The sequence below is a fragment of the Mobula birostris genome, chromosome 2, assembly GCF_030028105.1.
Source record: "Mobula birostris isolate sMobBir1 chromosome 2, sMobBir1.hap1, whole genome shotgun sequence".
Classification (NCBI taxonomy): Eukaryota; Metazoa; Chordata; class Chondrichthyes; order Myliobatiformes; family Myliobatidae; genus Mobula; species Mobula birostris.
This window is the reverse complement of record NC_092371.1, coordinates 6,861,683-6,875,952: the sequence shown is the minus strand read 5'-3', so window position 1 is coordinate 6,875,952 and position 14,270 is coordinate 6,861,683. Positions and strand designations below refer to the sequence as shown.

Sequence of the window (14,270 nt, the reverse complement as noted above, 5' to 3'; positions counted from 1 at the left end):
GGCAGATCGGGCTTTGGTTGTTGCTGCCTCTCTTTCCATTTTCTTCTCTTTCCTTCTAATTCTGCACATCTGTTGGCTTCGAAAGTTGCTGTTCCTTCTTGGATGATGGCTTGCCGGAGTTTCCTGTCCTTGGCATTGGTTTCCCAATTGTTGATGTCAATGATACATTTCTTCACGTTGGCTTTTTTAAGATGTCTTTGAATCTCTTCTGTTATCCGCCTCTTTTACGTTTGCCTTCTTTAAGCTGGGAGTAGAAGATTTGTTTCGGCAGACGTTTGTCTTTCATCGGAACAACATGACTGCTCCATCTTAGTTGGTTCTTGATGACGTAGGCTTCAATACTTGTTGTTTTTGCTTCATTTAGTACACTGACGTTGGTTCTTCTATCTTCCCAGCTGATATTTAAGATGTTTCGAAGACAGCGTTGATGGAACTTTTCAAGTGCCTTCAGATGTCGTCGGTATGTTGTCCAGGTTTCTGAAACATACAGGAGCTTTGGGATTACCACTGCTTTGTACACTAACATTTTGGTGTCTGTTCGGATGTCACGATCATGAATGACTCTTGTTTGGAGATGTCCAAAAACTGTCCCAGCGCATTTAAGACGATGTTGGATCTCGTCATTAAGGTCGACATTGGAGGAGAGGTGACTTCCAAGATATGGAAAGTGGTCCACGTTTTCCAGGGTTGTTTCGCCAAGTTGAATTGTCGGTTCTATCTGATTTGTCTCAATTGGTGACGGTTGATAGATGATCTGAGTCTTCTTGGAATTGATGGCAAATCCAATTTTTGTGTATGCATGGTTGAAGGCAGTCAGAATCTGTTGTAGGTGGTTTTCTGAAAGAGCTGCAACACTGTTATCATCTGAGTATTGGAACTCGATGAGGGAACTCGTGGATGTCTTGTTTTTGGACTTGAGACGGGCAAAGATTGAAAAGTCTGCCATCTGTTCTTGTAGACAATTTCGATTCCTGGGGGTAGGTCGTCCTTGATAATGTGGATGATTGTCGCAATGAAGATGGTGAACAAAGTTGGGGGTAATCACGCATCCCTGTTTTACTCCTGATCTAACTTGAAAAGGCTCACAGTTACTGTTGCTGACCATGACTGTGGCAAGCATGCCACCAAACTATGAGGTACACTGATAGGTACTGCATCGTAATTCCATCTTTGAAAGATAACACAAATGTTCAGCGTTCTTCTTCGCAGAAAGAAAACGAAAAGAAAAACATTTCTTTGGTCTTTCTCTAAATAACAAATTTGGGACTCCCAGGTTCGCTCTCGGAACCAGAAGCAAACGCGCCGCGGATCCACACGGCGCACTTTCAGCGTAACGCTGCTCGTCAGATCAATGGGGGTCGTCATCTAAACTGCTGGTCGCCGCTGCGGTGACGTCAGACCAATCGCGCAGCGGCGGAGGGCGGATTGACTGGCGGATCTGCCAATGGCGATAGAGAAGGTGGCCCTGGTGGGAGGGGAGAGGAAGGAGCAAGTTAGAGTGAGGGGCAGCTCTGCAGGTGAGTGGTGGCACTGGAGGGGGATGGCGGGTGTTCGGCGGTGTATGCGTCCACAGTTTTTATTACATATAGGCAAACCTGGTAACAGGCTGCAATATAGTACAGCACATTTAAAATGGAGAAGAGTCCAAAGATGCTTTCAGAAAGGATTAGAAAAGTAAATCTCTTTAAATAGGGTAGTGAAGGTCTGAGGAGTATTTCCGATGAGAGAGGGGGTCAGGGAAGTTTGCGGGATTCGGGGTCGGGTCATCTGAAGACGGATCAGAGTGTAGAGAGATATTTGAGGCTAGAGACACGGAAGGGTGCAGGGATCGGAGGGCTGTAGAGGCGGGGGAGGGGGAGGGGCTGGAGAGAGTCACAGACGGGAGAAGGATGGAGGGGCCGGAAGGGGTCACAGAGATGGGGAGGGGTGTAGGGCCCAGAGGGGGTCACAGAGAATGGGAGGGGTGTAGGACCCAGAGGGGGTCACAGAGATGGGGAGGGGTGTAGGACCCAGAGGGGGTCACAGAGATGGGGAGGGGTGTAGGACCCAGAGGGGGTCACAGAGATGGGGAGGGGTGTAGGACCCAGAGGGGGTCACAGAGATGGGGAGGGGTGTAGGACCCAGAGGGGGTCACAGAGATGGGGAGGGGTGTAGGAGCCAAAGGGCTGTAGAGGCTGGTCGAGTCACAGAGGTGAGGATGGTAGATTTACATTCACAGGAATTCGTGAGTTCACTTGACTGGAGTATAAACGATGCCCAGCTTTTGCCACAGGGTGGCTCTGTAGGTGAGCTGTACACTTGTCAGGGATTCCATTTTCTCTAACAGCAGTAGAAAGCAGCTATTTGGTCCATCTAGTTGGAACAATCCTACCCTGCACTAGTTTTCCCTGTAAACTGTTCCCATGTGTGTCTCAGAGAGAGAGAGAGATACAGACACACACACGCACGCACACACACACACACACACACACACACACACACAATACGCATACATATAGACACAAGGAGGTGGATGAACAAGGTCTCTGGGGCTGTGAGGCATCACTTTACCCACTGTGCTACCCCATTGGTTATCAATGGTGGTGCTGCCGAACCTGTGAGAGAACAAATACGTACAGTGTTATCTGTACAGGCAACAAGGCCTGATGAGGAATGCAGAGCAACAGGCCCTTCAGCCAGTGAGCTTTGTGCTGACCCTCCTGCCAGTCCTAATGAATCCCATCGGCTTGCACGTTGTCCATATCCCTCTGCTCCCCACCTGTTCATCTGTATCGGGAAATTATGTGATCACAGTGAAAATATGCAAACCTCAGAGACAGTCACACACACACAGTTATGGAGATTCATTTGGAGGCTTCCGGAGTCTGGCACTACACAACACATACCTTGTAATCACACAAAACGCTGGAGGACTCAGCAGGTCAGGAAGGGAATGAACCCATCGACTTCCACAGATGTTGCCTGACCTGCTGAGTTCTTTACAGCATTGTGTATGTGACTTGCTCTAGACTCTCAGCATCTGCAGAATCTCTTGTGTTTACATATCTTGTCATCATCTCAAAAGTTTCAGAGTCATACAGCACGGAAACAAGCCACGTGGCCCACAAAATTGTGCTGAACTAATTAAACTAGTAGTCAAATGTCCAACTGAACAAATCCCTTCTGTCTACACAATACCCATATCCTTCAATTTGCTGCGCATTAATGTTCTCTCTAAGACCCCCTTAAATGCCTCTGTCATACTTGCCTGTACCACCATCCCTGACAGCACATTTCAGCACCCACCACTCTATGTGGTAAAAGCTTGCCACTCACATCGCCTTTAAACTTGCCACTTCTCACCTTAAACGCATGCCCTCTGGTGTTTGACATTTCAACCCTGGGTAAAAGGCAAAGGCTGTTTACTTGTAATCTTACAAACCTCTGTCAGGTCTCCCGTCAGCCTCCACCACTCCAGAAAAAATCAGCCCAAGTTTGTCCAACTTCTCCTAGCTCACGCCCTCTAATCCAGGCAGTGTCCTGGTGACCTGTTCTGCGTCCTCTCCAAAGCCCCCACGTCCTTCCTGTGACAGGGAGACCAGAACTGAATGAAACACTCCAGACATGACCTAACCAGAGTTTTATAGAGCTGCAACATAACTTCCAACTGCTGTACACCTGCTCATTAATGCAAATATCTAATCAGCCAATCATGTGGCAGCAACTCTTTGCATAAAAGCATGCAGACATGGTCAAGAGGTTCAGTTGTTGTTCAGACCAAACATCAGAATGGGGAAGAAATGTGATCTAATTGACTTTGACTGTGGAATGATTGTTGGTGCCAGACGTGGTGGCTTGAGTATCTGGGACATCTCCTGGGAGCTTCACACACAACGGACTCTAGAGTTTACTGAGAATGGTGCAAGAAACAAGAAACGTCCAATCAGCAACAGTCAGGCCGTTTAAAGGCCAAGGAGGAGGAAGTGTTGGGCCTCCTAATGAATATTAGGTGGATAAGTCCCCATGGCCTGATGGGATTTACCCCAGGTTATTGAGGGAGGCAAGATACGAGATTGCTGAGTCCTTGACCAGTGTCTTTGTGTCCTCTTTAGCTCGGTGAGTGGCTAATGTTATACCTCTATTCAAAAAGGGAACAAGGAAAAATCCTGGAAACTATAGACCGGTGAGTTTCACACCAGTCGTAGGGAAATTGCTGAAGAAGATTCTTAGGGATAAGATATATATGCATTTGGAAACCCATGGCTTTGTGCGTGGCTGGTTGTGCCCTACCAACCTGTGAGTTTTTTGACAAGGTGACAAGTGAGATTGATTAAGGTAGATTACTGGATGTTGTCTACATAGATTGTAGTAAGGTGTTTGCCAAAGCCCCTCATGGGAGGCTAATCCAGAAGATTAAGATGCATGGGGTCCACGGCGAATTGGCTGTTAGGGTTCAGAACTGGCTTATGCATAGCAGACAGAGGGTAGTGGTCTGCAATTAATGGGGTTCCACAGGGATCTGTGCTGGGACCTCTGCTGTTTATGATTTTTAATACAGGATGCTGCCTGGATGAAGATGTAGATGGGTGGGTTAGTAAATTTGCGGATGATACCAAGATTGGTGGAGCTGTGGATAGAATACAGCACAAAATAGATCAGTTTTAAATATGGGCTGAGAAATGGCAGATGGAGTTTAACCCAGAGAAATGTGAGGTGTTGCAGCTTGGCAGGGCAAATGCAAGGAGACAGTACACTCTGAAGGGCAAGATCCTTAACAGTAAACACAAAATACTCTGCAGATGCTGGGGTCAAAGCAACACTCACAACACGCTGAAGGAACTCAGCAGGTCGGGCAGCGTCCGTGGAAACAATCGATCGACGTTTCGAGCTGGAACCCTTCGTCAGGACTGTAGAGGGAAGGGGCAGAGGCCCTATAAGGGATGTGGGGGAAGAGTGGGAAGGAGAACCTTAACAGTGTTGCTGAGCAGAGAGACCTTGAGATTGAAGTTAATAGCTCCTTGAAAGCGGCTACACAGATCGATAAGGTGGTTCAGAAGGCTTGTAGAATACTTGCTTTTATTAGTCGAGGCATTGAGTTCAAAAGTCAAGGAGTTATGTTGCAACTTTATAAAACTCAGTTTAGGCCACATCTGGAGTATTGCATACAGTTCTGGTCACCCTGCTGCAGGAAGGATGTTGAGGGTTTGAAGAAGTTCTCCAGGATGCTGTCTAGTTTAGAGCACAAGTGCTATCACAAGAGGCTGGGTAAACCTGGATGGTTTTCTCTGGAACGGCGTAGGGTGAGGGGAGATCTAATAGAGGTTCACATGATTATGGGGGGCTTAGATAGATTGGACAGGGAGTATCTGTTTCCCAGGGTTGAAATGTCTAACACCAGAGGGCATGCATTGAAGGTGAGAGGGGGCAGGTTCAAGGGGGATGTGAGGGGTAAGTTTTTACTCAGAGTCACGAATGTCTGGAATGTGCTGCCTGATGTGGTGGTGGAAGCAAATACATTAGAGGTCCTTATAAGAGACGTTTGGATAGACAGATGGCTGTCTGGGATACGGACATTATTATTAGAGTTCAGGTGTTTTTGATTTGCTTTTTAGCTGGGTGGGCACAACACTGTGGGCCGAATGGCCTGTTCCTGTGCTGTACTGGTCTATGTTCTGTTTACATCACAAACAGCAGAGGTCCCAGCTCAGATCCCTGTGGAACCCCACTGATCACAGACCTCCAGTGGAATATGTCCCTTTGACCACTACCCTCTGTCTGCTATGCGTAAACCAATTCTGAATCCAAACAGCCAATTTGTCTCAGACCCCATGCATCTTAATCTTCTGGATTAGCCTCCCGTGGGGGATTTTGTCACACACCTTACTGCAATCCACGCAGACAATATCCAGTAATCTACCTTAATCAATCTCTCGTCACCTTGTCAAAAAACTCAGTCAAGTTGCTGGCTCTTCCTAATCAGGCCATGGATTTCCAAATGCTGATATATCCCATCCCTAAGAATTTTCTCCACCAATTTCCCCACAACTGACGTGAGACTCACCGGTCTACAGTTCCCAGGAATTTCCCTTCTTAAAGAGAGATGTTGAAGAGCGGGTTAGTGAGTTTGCAGATAATGCAGCATTGGGCTAAAGGCCTGTTACTGTGCTGTGCTCTTCTGTATTCTGTTGACAGTTCTGTGGGTGAAAACTCCTTGTTAATGAGAGCTCAGTGGAGAAGGTCAGACTGGTTCAAGCTGACAGGAAGGCAGCAACAACTAAAATAACCACACATTACAACAGTGGTGTGCAGAAGAGCATCTCTGAATGCTCAACATGTCGAACCTTGAATTGGATGGGCTACAGCAGCAGAAGACCACAACACACTCAGAGGCCACTTTATTAGGTATTGGAAGTACCAGTAAAGTGGCCACTTAGTGTAATTCACATTATGAATAAAACAATGTGTTTGATCGCGCACAGATGCTCCCTGCAATGTTTTTTCTCAGTCCCTGGACTATGTTAATCGAGAACTAGGGCGGAAACGAGGTAAACTTTTTTTCTGGCTCTGCCTGTGAGACTTTTCCTTCATGGCAGCAGTGTTTTGAAGGACGAAGGGGTGAAATGTTGCAAATCATGCCGTTATCTTATGGGATAGCAGGCAGGGGAGGGGCCGAGTGTCCTGCTGTTCTTCATTGGCAGTGTGGTGGTGCAGTGAGGGAGCAGTGGGATAGAACAAAGCAAGTGGCCTGAGTTAGATACATTTGATATATCCCTCTAAACCTTTCCTATCCGTGTACCTGTCCGTATCCCTCTAAACCTTTCCTATCCGTGTACCTGTCCGTATCCCTCTAACCCTTTCCTATCCGTGTACCTGTCCGTATCCCTCTAAACCTTTCCTATCCGTGTACCTGTCCGTGTCCCTCTAAACCTTTCCTATCCGTGTACCTGTCCATATCCCTCTAAACCTTTCCTATCCGTGTACCCGTCCATATCCCTCTAAACCTTTCCTATCCGTGTACCTGTCCATATCCCTCCAAACCTTTCCTATCCGTGTACCTGACCACATCCCTCTAAACCTTTCCTATCCGTGTACCTGTCCGTATCCCTCTAAACCTTTCCTATCCGTGTACCTGTCCGTTTCTCTCTAAACCGTTCCTATCTGTGTACCTGTCCACATCCCTCTAAACCTTTCCTATCCGCGTACCTGTCCGTATCCCTCTAAACCTTTCCTATCCGTGTACCGGTCCGTATCCCTCGAAACCTTTCCTATCCGTGTACCTGTCCGTATCCCTCTAAACCTTTCCTATCCGTGTACCCGTCCTTATCCTTCTAAACCTTTCCTATCCGTGTACCTGTCCGTATCCCTCTAAACCTTTCCTATCCGTGTACCCGTCCGTATCCCTCTAACCCTTTCCTATCCGTGTACCTGTCCGTATCCCTCTAAACCTTTCCTATCCGTGTACCCGTCCGTATCCCTCTAACCCTTTCCTATCCGTGTACCTGTCCGTATCCCTCTAAACCTTTCCTATCCGTGTCCCTGTCCATATCCCTCTAAACCTTTCCTATCCGTGTACCCGTCCATATCCTTCTAAACCTTTCCTATCCGTGTACCTGTCCGTATCCCTCTAAACCTTTCCTATCCATGTACCTGTCCATCTCCCTCTAAACCTTTCCTATCCGTGTACCTGTCCGTATCCCTCTAAACCTTTCCTATCCGTGTACCTGACCACATCCCTCTAAACCTTTCCTATCCGTGTACCTGTCCGTATCCCTCTAAACCTTTCCTATCCGTGTACCTGTCCGTATCCCTCTAAACCTTTCCTATCCGTGTACCTGTCCGTTTCTCTCTAAACCTTTCCTATCTGTGTACCTGTCCGTATCCCTCTAAACCTTTCCTATCCGTGTACCTGTCCGTATCCCTCTAAACCTTTCCTATCCGTGTACCCGTCCGTATCCCTCTAAACCTTTCCCATCCGTGTACCTGTCCAAGAGCCTTTAAACATTGTTAAACTAATTGCCTCAACCACTTTGCCTGGCAGCTTGTTCCACGGACCGACCACCCTCTGGGTGTAAAAAAGTTGCCCCTCAGATTCGTATTAAACCTCTCCCCTTTCACCTTCTAGATTACTTGCAGGCTTTTTCCCTCAGGTTGGGTGAGGCTAGAAACAGAAGTCAGTGGTTTAAGGGGAACGGTGAAATGATTCAGGGAGACCAACGGAGAACTTACTCTCTCAGAAGGTGGTGTAAGTCTGAAACTAGGAGTTTGCATAGGTGCAGGAAGATGGAACTACAGGCTGGCATGGACTAGTTGGGCTGAAGGGCCTGTTTTGGGGCTGTTGTATTTCATGAGTCCATACGACAGAGTTGTTGAAGACTTGAATATGCAGGAAATGAAAGGATTAGACAGAAGATCATGCCAACACTGACAAGATGGGCCAAATGGCTTGTTTTTCTCCTGTGGCTGTGGTGTTCTATGACACTGTAGGATAGAGATATTAAAGGCCATTCGGCCCCCGTAGTCTGCTCCACCATTTTATCGTGGCTGATCCATTTTCCCTCTCAACCCCATTCTCCTGCTTTTTCCCCGTAACCTTTCACACGCTGACTAATCAAGAACCTATCAACCTCTGCTTTAAATGCACCCAATGACCTGGCCTGCACAGCTGCCTGTGGCAAAGAATTCCACAGATTCACCACTCTCTGGCTGAAGAAATTCCTCCTCATCTCAGTTCTAAATGGATGTCCCTCTACCTTGAGTCTGTTGGGGTCACCTACTGTATCCGATGTTCCCAGTGTGGCCTCCTGTATATCGGTGAGACCCAAAGCAGAAGGAGAGACCACTTTGCCAAGCACCTATGCTCCGTCTGCCAGAAGGACCGGGATCTCCCAGTGGCCATCCATTTTAATTCCACTTCCCAATCCCGTTCTGATATGTCGTTCCACGGCCTCCTCTACCGTCATGATGAGGCCACACTCAGATTGGAGGAGCGACACCTTATATTCTGTCTGGGTAGCTTCCAACTTGATGGCATGAATATCGATTTCTCAAACTTCCAGTAATGCCCCCCCCCCACCGTTCCCCATTCCCGTTTCCCTCTCACTTTGTCTCCTTACCTGCCCATTACCTCCCTCCTTCCAGTGCTCTTCCCCCTTTTCTTTCTTCCATGGCCTTCCATTCTCTCCTATTAGATTCCCCCTTCTCCAGCCCCGTATCTCTCACCAATCAACTTCCCAGCTCTTTACTTCACCCCTCTCCCCCCTCCCCCCTCCCAGTTTCACCGTGTGTTTCTTCCTCCCCTCCTCCTGCTTTCTTACTCTGACTCTTCATCTTCTCCTCCAGCCCTGATGAAGGGTCGACTGTGCTCTTTTCCGTAGCAGCTGCCCGTCCTGCTGAATTTCTCCAGCGATTTGTGTGTGTTGCCTGACTCTGGCCTATTTCGCCATGTGTCTCCAGCTACCCTGAAGCCTCATCCTTAACAATCGACTCCAACGTCTTCCCAGCCACTGAGGTCAGGCTAACTGGCCTATAATTTCCTTTCTTCTGCCTCCCTCCCTTCTTGAAAAGTAGAGTTAACACTTGCAATTTTCCAGTCCTTCGGAACCATTCCAAAATCTATTGATTATGAAAGATCAGTACTCATACCTCCACAATCTCTCCAGCCACTTCTTTCAGACCTGGGGTGTGGTCCATGTGACTTATTCACCTTCAGATCTTTCAGCTTCCAAAACACCTTCTCCTTCATAGTAGCAACTTCACTCACTTCTGCCCTCTGACACTCTCGAACTTCTGACACACTGCTAGTGTCTTCCACGGTGAAGACTGATGCAAAATATTTATTCAGTTCGTCCACCATTTCCTTGAACCTATTGCTATCTCACCAGTATTATTTTCCAGCAATCTGATATCTATTCTCGCCTCTCTTTTACTCTTTTATTAAATAGGCTCTTTGATAGGAATGTGAATGTGCAGGGTATGGAAGGATATGGACGTTGTGCAGGCAGAAGGGATTCATTTTGTTAAAAGTTAAAGCTCTTAAAGGTTAGCTTTATTTGTCACACATACATCCAAACATTAAAACATACAGTGAAAGGCGTGGTGTGCGTCAACAACCAGCACAGTTTGTGGTTGTGCTGGGGGCAGCCTGCAAGTGTTCAGGTGTCAGTGTAGCAGGCCCACAACTCACTGACCCTAACCCGGACATCTTTGGAATGTGGGATGAAACCAGAGCACCAGGAGGAAATCCATACGGTCACAGAGAGAACGCGCAGGCTCCTTGCTGACCGTGGCGGGAATTGAATCCGAGGGGCGATGGCTGGCTGTGTCAAGCATTATACAAACCACTACATCACAGTGCTGTCCAGCAGTACTTCTGGTTTGATAGCATAGCGTGGTGGGCCGAAGGGCCTGTTCCTGTGCTGTACTCTGTTCTGTTCAACCCCTCTGTAGACTTTGCAGTTACGCAGCAGACTGCAGCAAGTGGGTGCAGACGGACACCGGTGGACAGTCCCTCGCTGGACAGCGCCGTGACCCTCACGCAAGAGGCCGAAGTGAATCCCAGCAGACCTGCCCCACCTCCCCCCGGGATTGATGCATCGCGGTTCCAGGGTGCTGCGGAACGTCGTCCGACTGGAGAGACTGCGTCATCACCTGCTGGCAATGGAGGGCAGCACTGATGCCGCTGACACCTCGGGAAACCGGGAACGCCGCACCGTCACAGCTGGGATCATCATCATTGGAGATGAGATCTTAAAGGTACACATGCTGCCCGCCCCTCCCCCCCCATCCCCACCCTCTGCTCCACCTTCCTCCTCTACTTCCCTCCTCTCTTCCCTCCGCCCCTCCCTCCAGGGAGATGTCATGGGATGATTAACATCTCCTGGAGAGCCTCCTCCTCCTCCCCTACCTGTTCCCACCTTCATCTCCCCATCTTCATCACACTTCCCCACTATCCTCCCCTCCCAGTATCCCCTTCCCCGAGCTCTCCCAGGACCCGTCCACATCCTCCCCCTCTCAATCCCTCTCCCTGCCCTCCAACCATTCCTTCCTTCCAGCCCCTTCACCCCTCCCTGTCTCTGTGACACCCTCCAACCCCTACACCCCTCCCTGTCTCTGTAACCCCCTCCAGCCCCTACACCCCTCCCTGTCTCTGTAACCCCCTCCAGCCCTACACCCCTCCCTGTCTCTGTGACCCCCTCCAGCCCTACACCCCTCCCTGTCTCTGTAACCCCTTCCAGCCCCTACACCCCTCCCTGTCTCTGTGACCCCCTCCAGCCCCTACACCCCTCCCTGTCTCTGTGACCCCCTCCAGCCATACACCCCTCCCTGTCTCTGTAACCCCCTCCAGCCCCTACACCCCTCCCTGTCTCTGTGACCCCCTCCAGCCCTACACCCCTCCCTGTCTCTGTGACCCCTCCAGCCCTACACCCCTCCCTGTCTCTGTAACCCCCTCCAGTCCCTACACCCCTCTCTGTCTCTGTACCCCCCTCCAGCCCTACACCACTCCCTGTCTCTGTAACGTCCTCCAGCCCCTACACCCCTCCCTGTCTGTGTGACCCCTCCAGCCCCTACACCCCTCCCTGTCTGTGTGACCCCTCCAGCCCCTACACCCCTCCCTGTCTGTGTGACCCCTCCAGCCCCTACACCCCTCCCTGTCTCTGTCACCCCCTCCACCCCTCCCTGTCTCTGTCACCCCCTCCAGTTCCAACACCCCTCCCTGTCTCTGTAACCCCCTCCAGTCCCTGCACCCCTCCCTGTCTCTGTATACCCCTCCAGCCCCAACATTCCTCTCTGTCTCTGTAACCCTCTCCGGCCCCTTCACCCCTCCCTGTCTCTGTAACCCCCTCCGGCACCTTCACCCCTCCCTGTCTCTGTAACCCCCTCCGGCCCCTTCACCCCTCCCTGTCTCTGTAAACCCCTCCGGCCCCTTCACCCCTCCCTGTCTCTGGAAACCCCTCTGGCCCCTTCACCCCTCCCTGTCTCTGTAAACCAATCCGGCCTCTTCACCCCTCCCTGTCTCTGTAACCTCCTCCGGCCCCTTCACCCTTCCCTGTCTCTGTAAACCTCTCCGTCCCCTACACCCACTACACCCCTCCCTGTCTCTGTGACCCCCTCCATCCCGTACACACCCCTCCCTGTCGCTGTAACCCCCCCAGCCCCTACACCCCTCTCTGTCTCTGTAACCTCCTCCATCCCCTACACCCCTCCCTGTCTCTGTAACCTCCTCCATCCCCTACACCCCTCCCTGTCTCTGTAACCCCCTCCATCCCCTACACCCCTCCCAGTCTCTGTAACCCCCTCCAGCCCCTACACCCCTCCCTGTCTCTGTAACACCCTGCAGCCACTACACCCCTCCCTGTCTCTGTGACCCCCTCCATCCCCTACACCCCTCCCTGTCTCTGTGACCCCTCCAGCCCCTAGACCCCTCCCTGTCTCTGTGACCCCTCCAGCCCCTACACCCCTCCCTGTCTCTGTGACCCCTCCAGCCCCTACAACCCTCCCTGTCTCTGTAACCCCTTCTAGTCCCTACACCCCTCCCTGTCTCTGTAACCCCCTCCAGTCCCTACACCCCTCCCGGTCTCTGTAAACCCCTCCAGTCCCTGCGCCCCTCCCTGTCTCTGTAACCCCCTCCAGTCCCTGCGCCCCTCCCAGTCTCTGTAACCCCCTCCAGCCCTACACCCCTCCCTGTCTCTGTAACCCCCTCCAGCCCCTACACCCCTCCCTGTCTCTGTAGCCCCCTCCAGCCCCTACACCACTCCCTGTCTCTGTAACCCCTGCAGCCCCTACACCCCTCCCTGTCTCTGTAGCCCCTGCAGCCCCTACACCCCTCCCTGTCTCTGTAGCCCCTCCAGCCCCTACACCACTCCCTGTCTCTGTAACGTCCACCAGCCCTTACACCCCTCCCGCCCCTACACCCCTTCCTGTCTCTGTAACCCCCTCCAGCCCTACACCCCTCCCTGTCTCTGTAACCCCCTCCAGCCCCTACACCCCTCCCTGTCTCTGTAGCCCCCTCCAGCCCCTACACCCCTCCCTGTCTCTGTAGCCCCCTCCAGCCCCTACACCCCTCCCTGTCTCTGTAGCCCCCTCCAGCCCCTACACCACTCCCAGTCTCTGTAACCCCTCCAGCCCCTACACCCCTCCCGCCCCTACACCCCTCCCTGTCTCTGTAGCCCCCTCCAGCCCCTACACCACTCCCTGTCTCTGTAACGTCCTCCAGCCCTTACACCCCTCCCTGTCTGTGACCCCTCCAGCCCCTACACCCCTCCCTGTCTGTGTGACCCCTCCAGCCTCTACACCCCTCCCTGTCTCTGTAACCCCCTCCAGTTCCAACACCCCTCCCTGTCTCTGTATACCCCTCCAGCCCCAACATCCCTCCCTGTCTCTGTAACCGCCTCTGGCCCCTTCACCCCTCCCTGTCTCTGTAACCCCCTCCGGCCCCTTCACCCCTCCCTGTCTCTATCAACCCCTCCTTCCCCTACACCCACTATACCCCTCCCTGTCGCTGTAACCCCCCCCAGCCACTACACCCCTCCCTGTCACTGTAACCCCCTCCAGCCACTACACCCCTCCCTGTCTCTGTAACCCCCTCCATCCCCTACACCCCTCCCTGTCACTGTAACCCCCTCCAGCCACTACACCCCTCCCTGTCTCTGTAACCCCGTCCATCCACTACACCCCTCCCGCCACTACACCCCTCCCTGTCTCTGTAACCCCGTCCATCCACTACACCCCTCCCTGTCTCTGTGACCCCCTCCATCCTCTACACCCCATCACCCCTCCTTGTCTCTGTAACCCCCTCCGGCCCCTGCACCCCTCCCTGTATCTGTAACCCCCTCCAGCCCCTACACCCCTCCCTGTCTCTGTAAACCCCTCCAGCCCCTGCACCCCTCCCTGTCTCTGTAACCCCCTCCAGCCACTACACCCCTCCCTGTCTCTGTAACCCCATCCAGCCACTACACCCCTCCCTGTCTCTGTAACCCCGTCCATCCACTACACCCCTCCCTGTCTCTGTGACCCCCTCCATCCTCTACACCCCATCACCCCTCCCTGTCTCTGTAACCCCCTCCGGCCCCTACACCCCTCCCTGTATCTGTAAACCCCTCCAGCCCCTACAGCCCTCCCTGTCTCTGTAAACCCCTCCAGCCTGTACACCCCTCCGTCTCTGTAACCCCCTCCAGTCCCTACACCCCTCCCCATCTCTGTAACCCCCTCCAGTCCCTACACCCCTCCCTGTCTCTGTTATCCCCTCCAGCCTCTATACCCCTCCCTGTCTCTGTTATCCCCTCCAGCCTCTA

At 51.8% G+C, this 14,270-nt stretch overlaps 1 protein-coding gene across 2 annotated transcripts in view; it reads left to right on the top strand.

Annotated features, from left to right (window-relative positions):
- Positions 1-1,474: 1,474 nt before the first annotated feature.
- The window catches only part of flad1 (flavin adenine dinucleotide synthetase 1), a 48,611-nt gene continuing 35,815 nt past the window's right edge, over positions 1,475-14,270 (top strand). For both annotated transcript variants that reach the window (XM_072281786.1, XM_072281780.1), the window contains exons 1-2: positions 1,475-1,517; positions 10,426-10,731. In XM_072281786.1, coding sequence (XP_072137887.1) covers positions 10,567-10,731 — 165 coding nt within the window. In that variant the 5' untranslated portion in view covers positions 1,475-1,517; positions 10,426-10,566. The remainder of the gene's footprint in view (positions 1,518-10,425; positions 10,732-14,270) is intronic.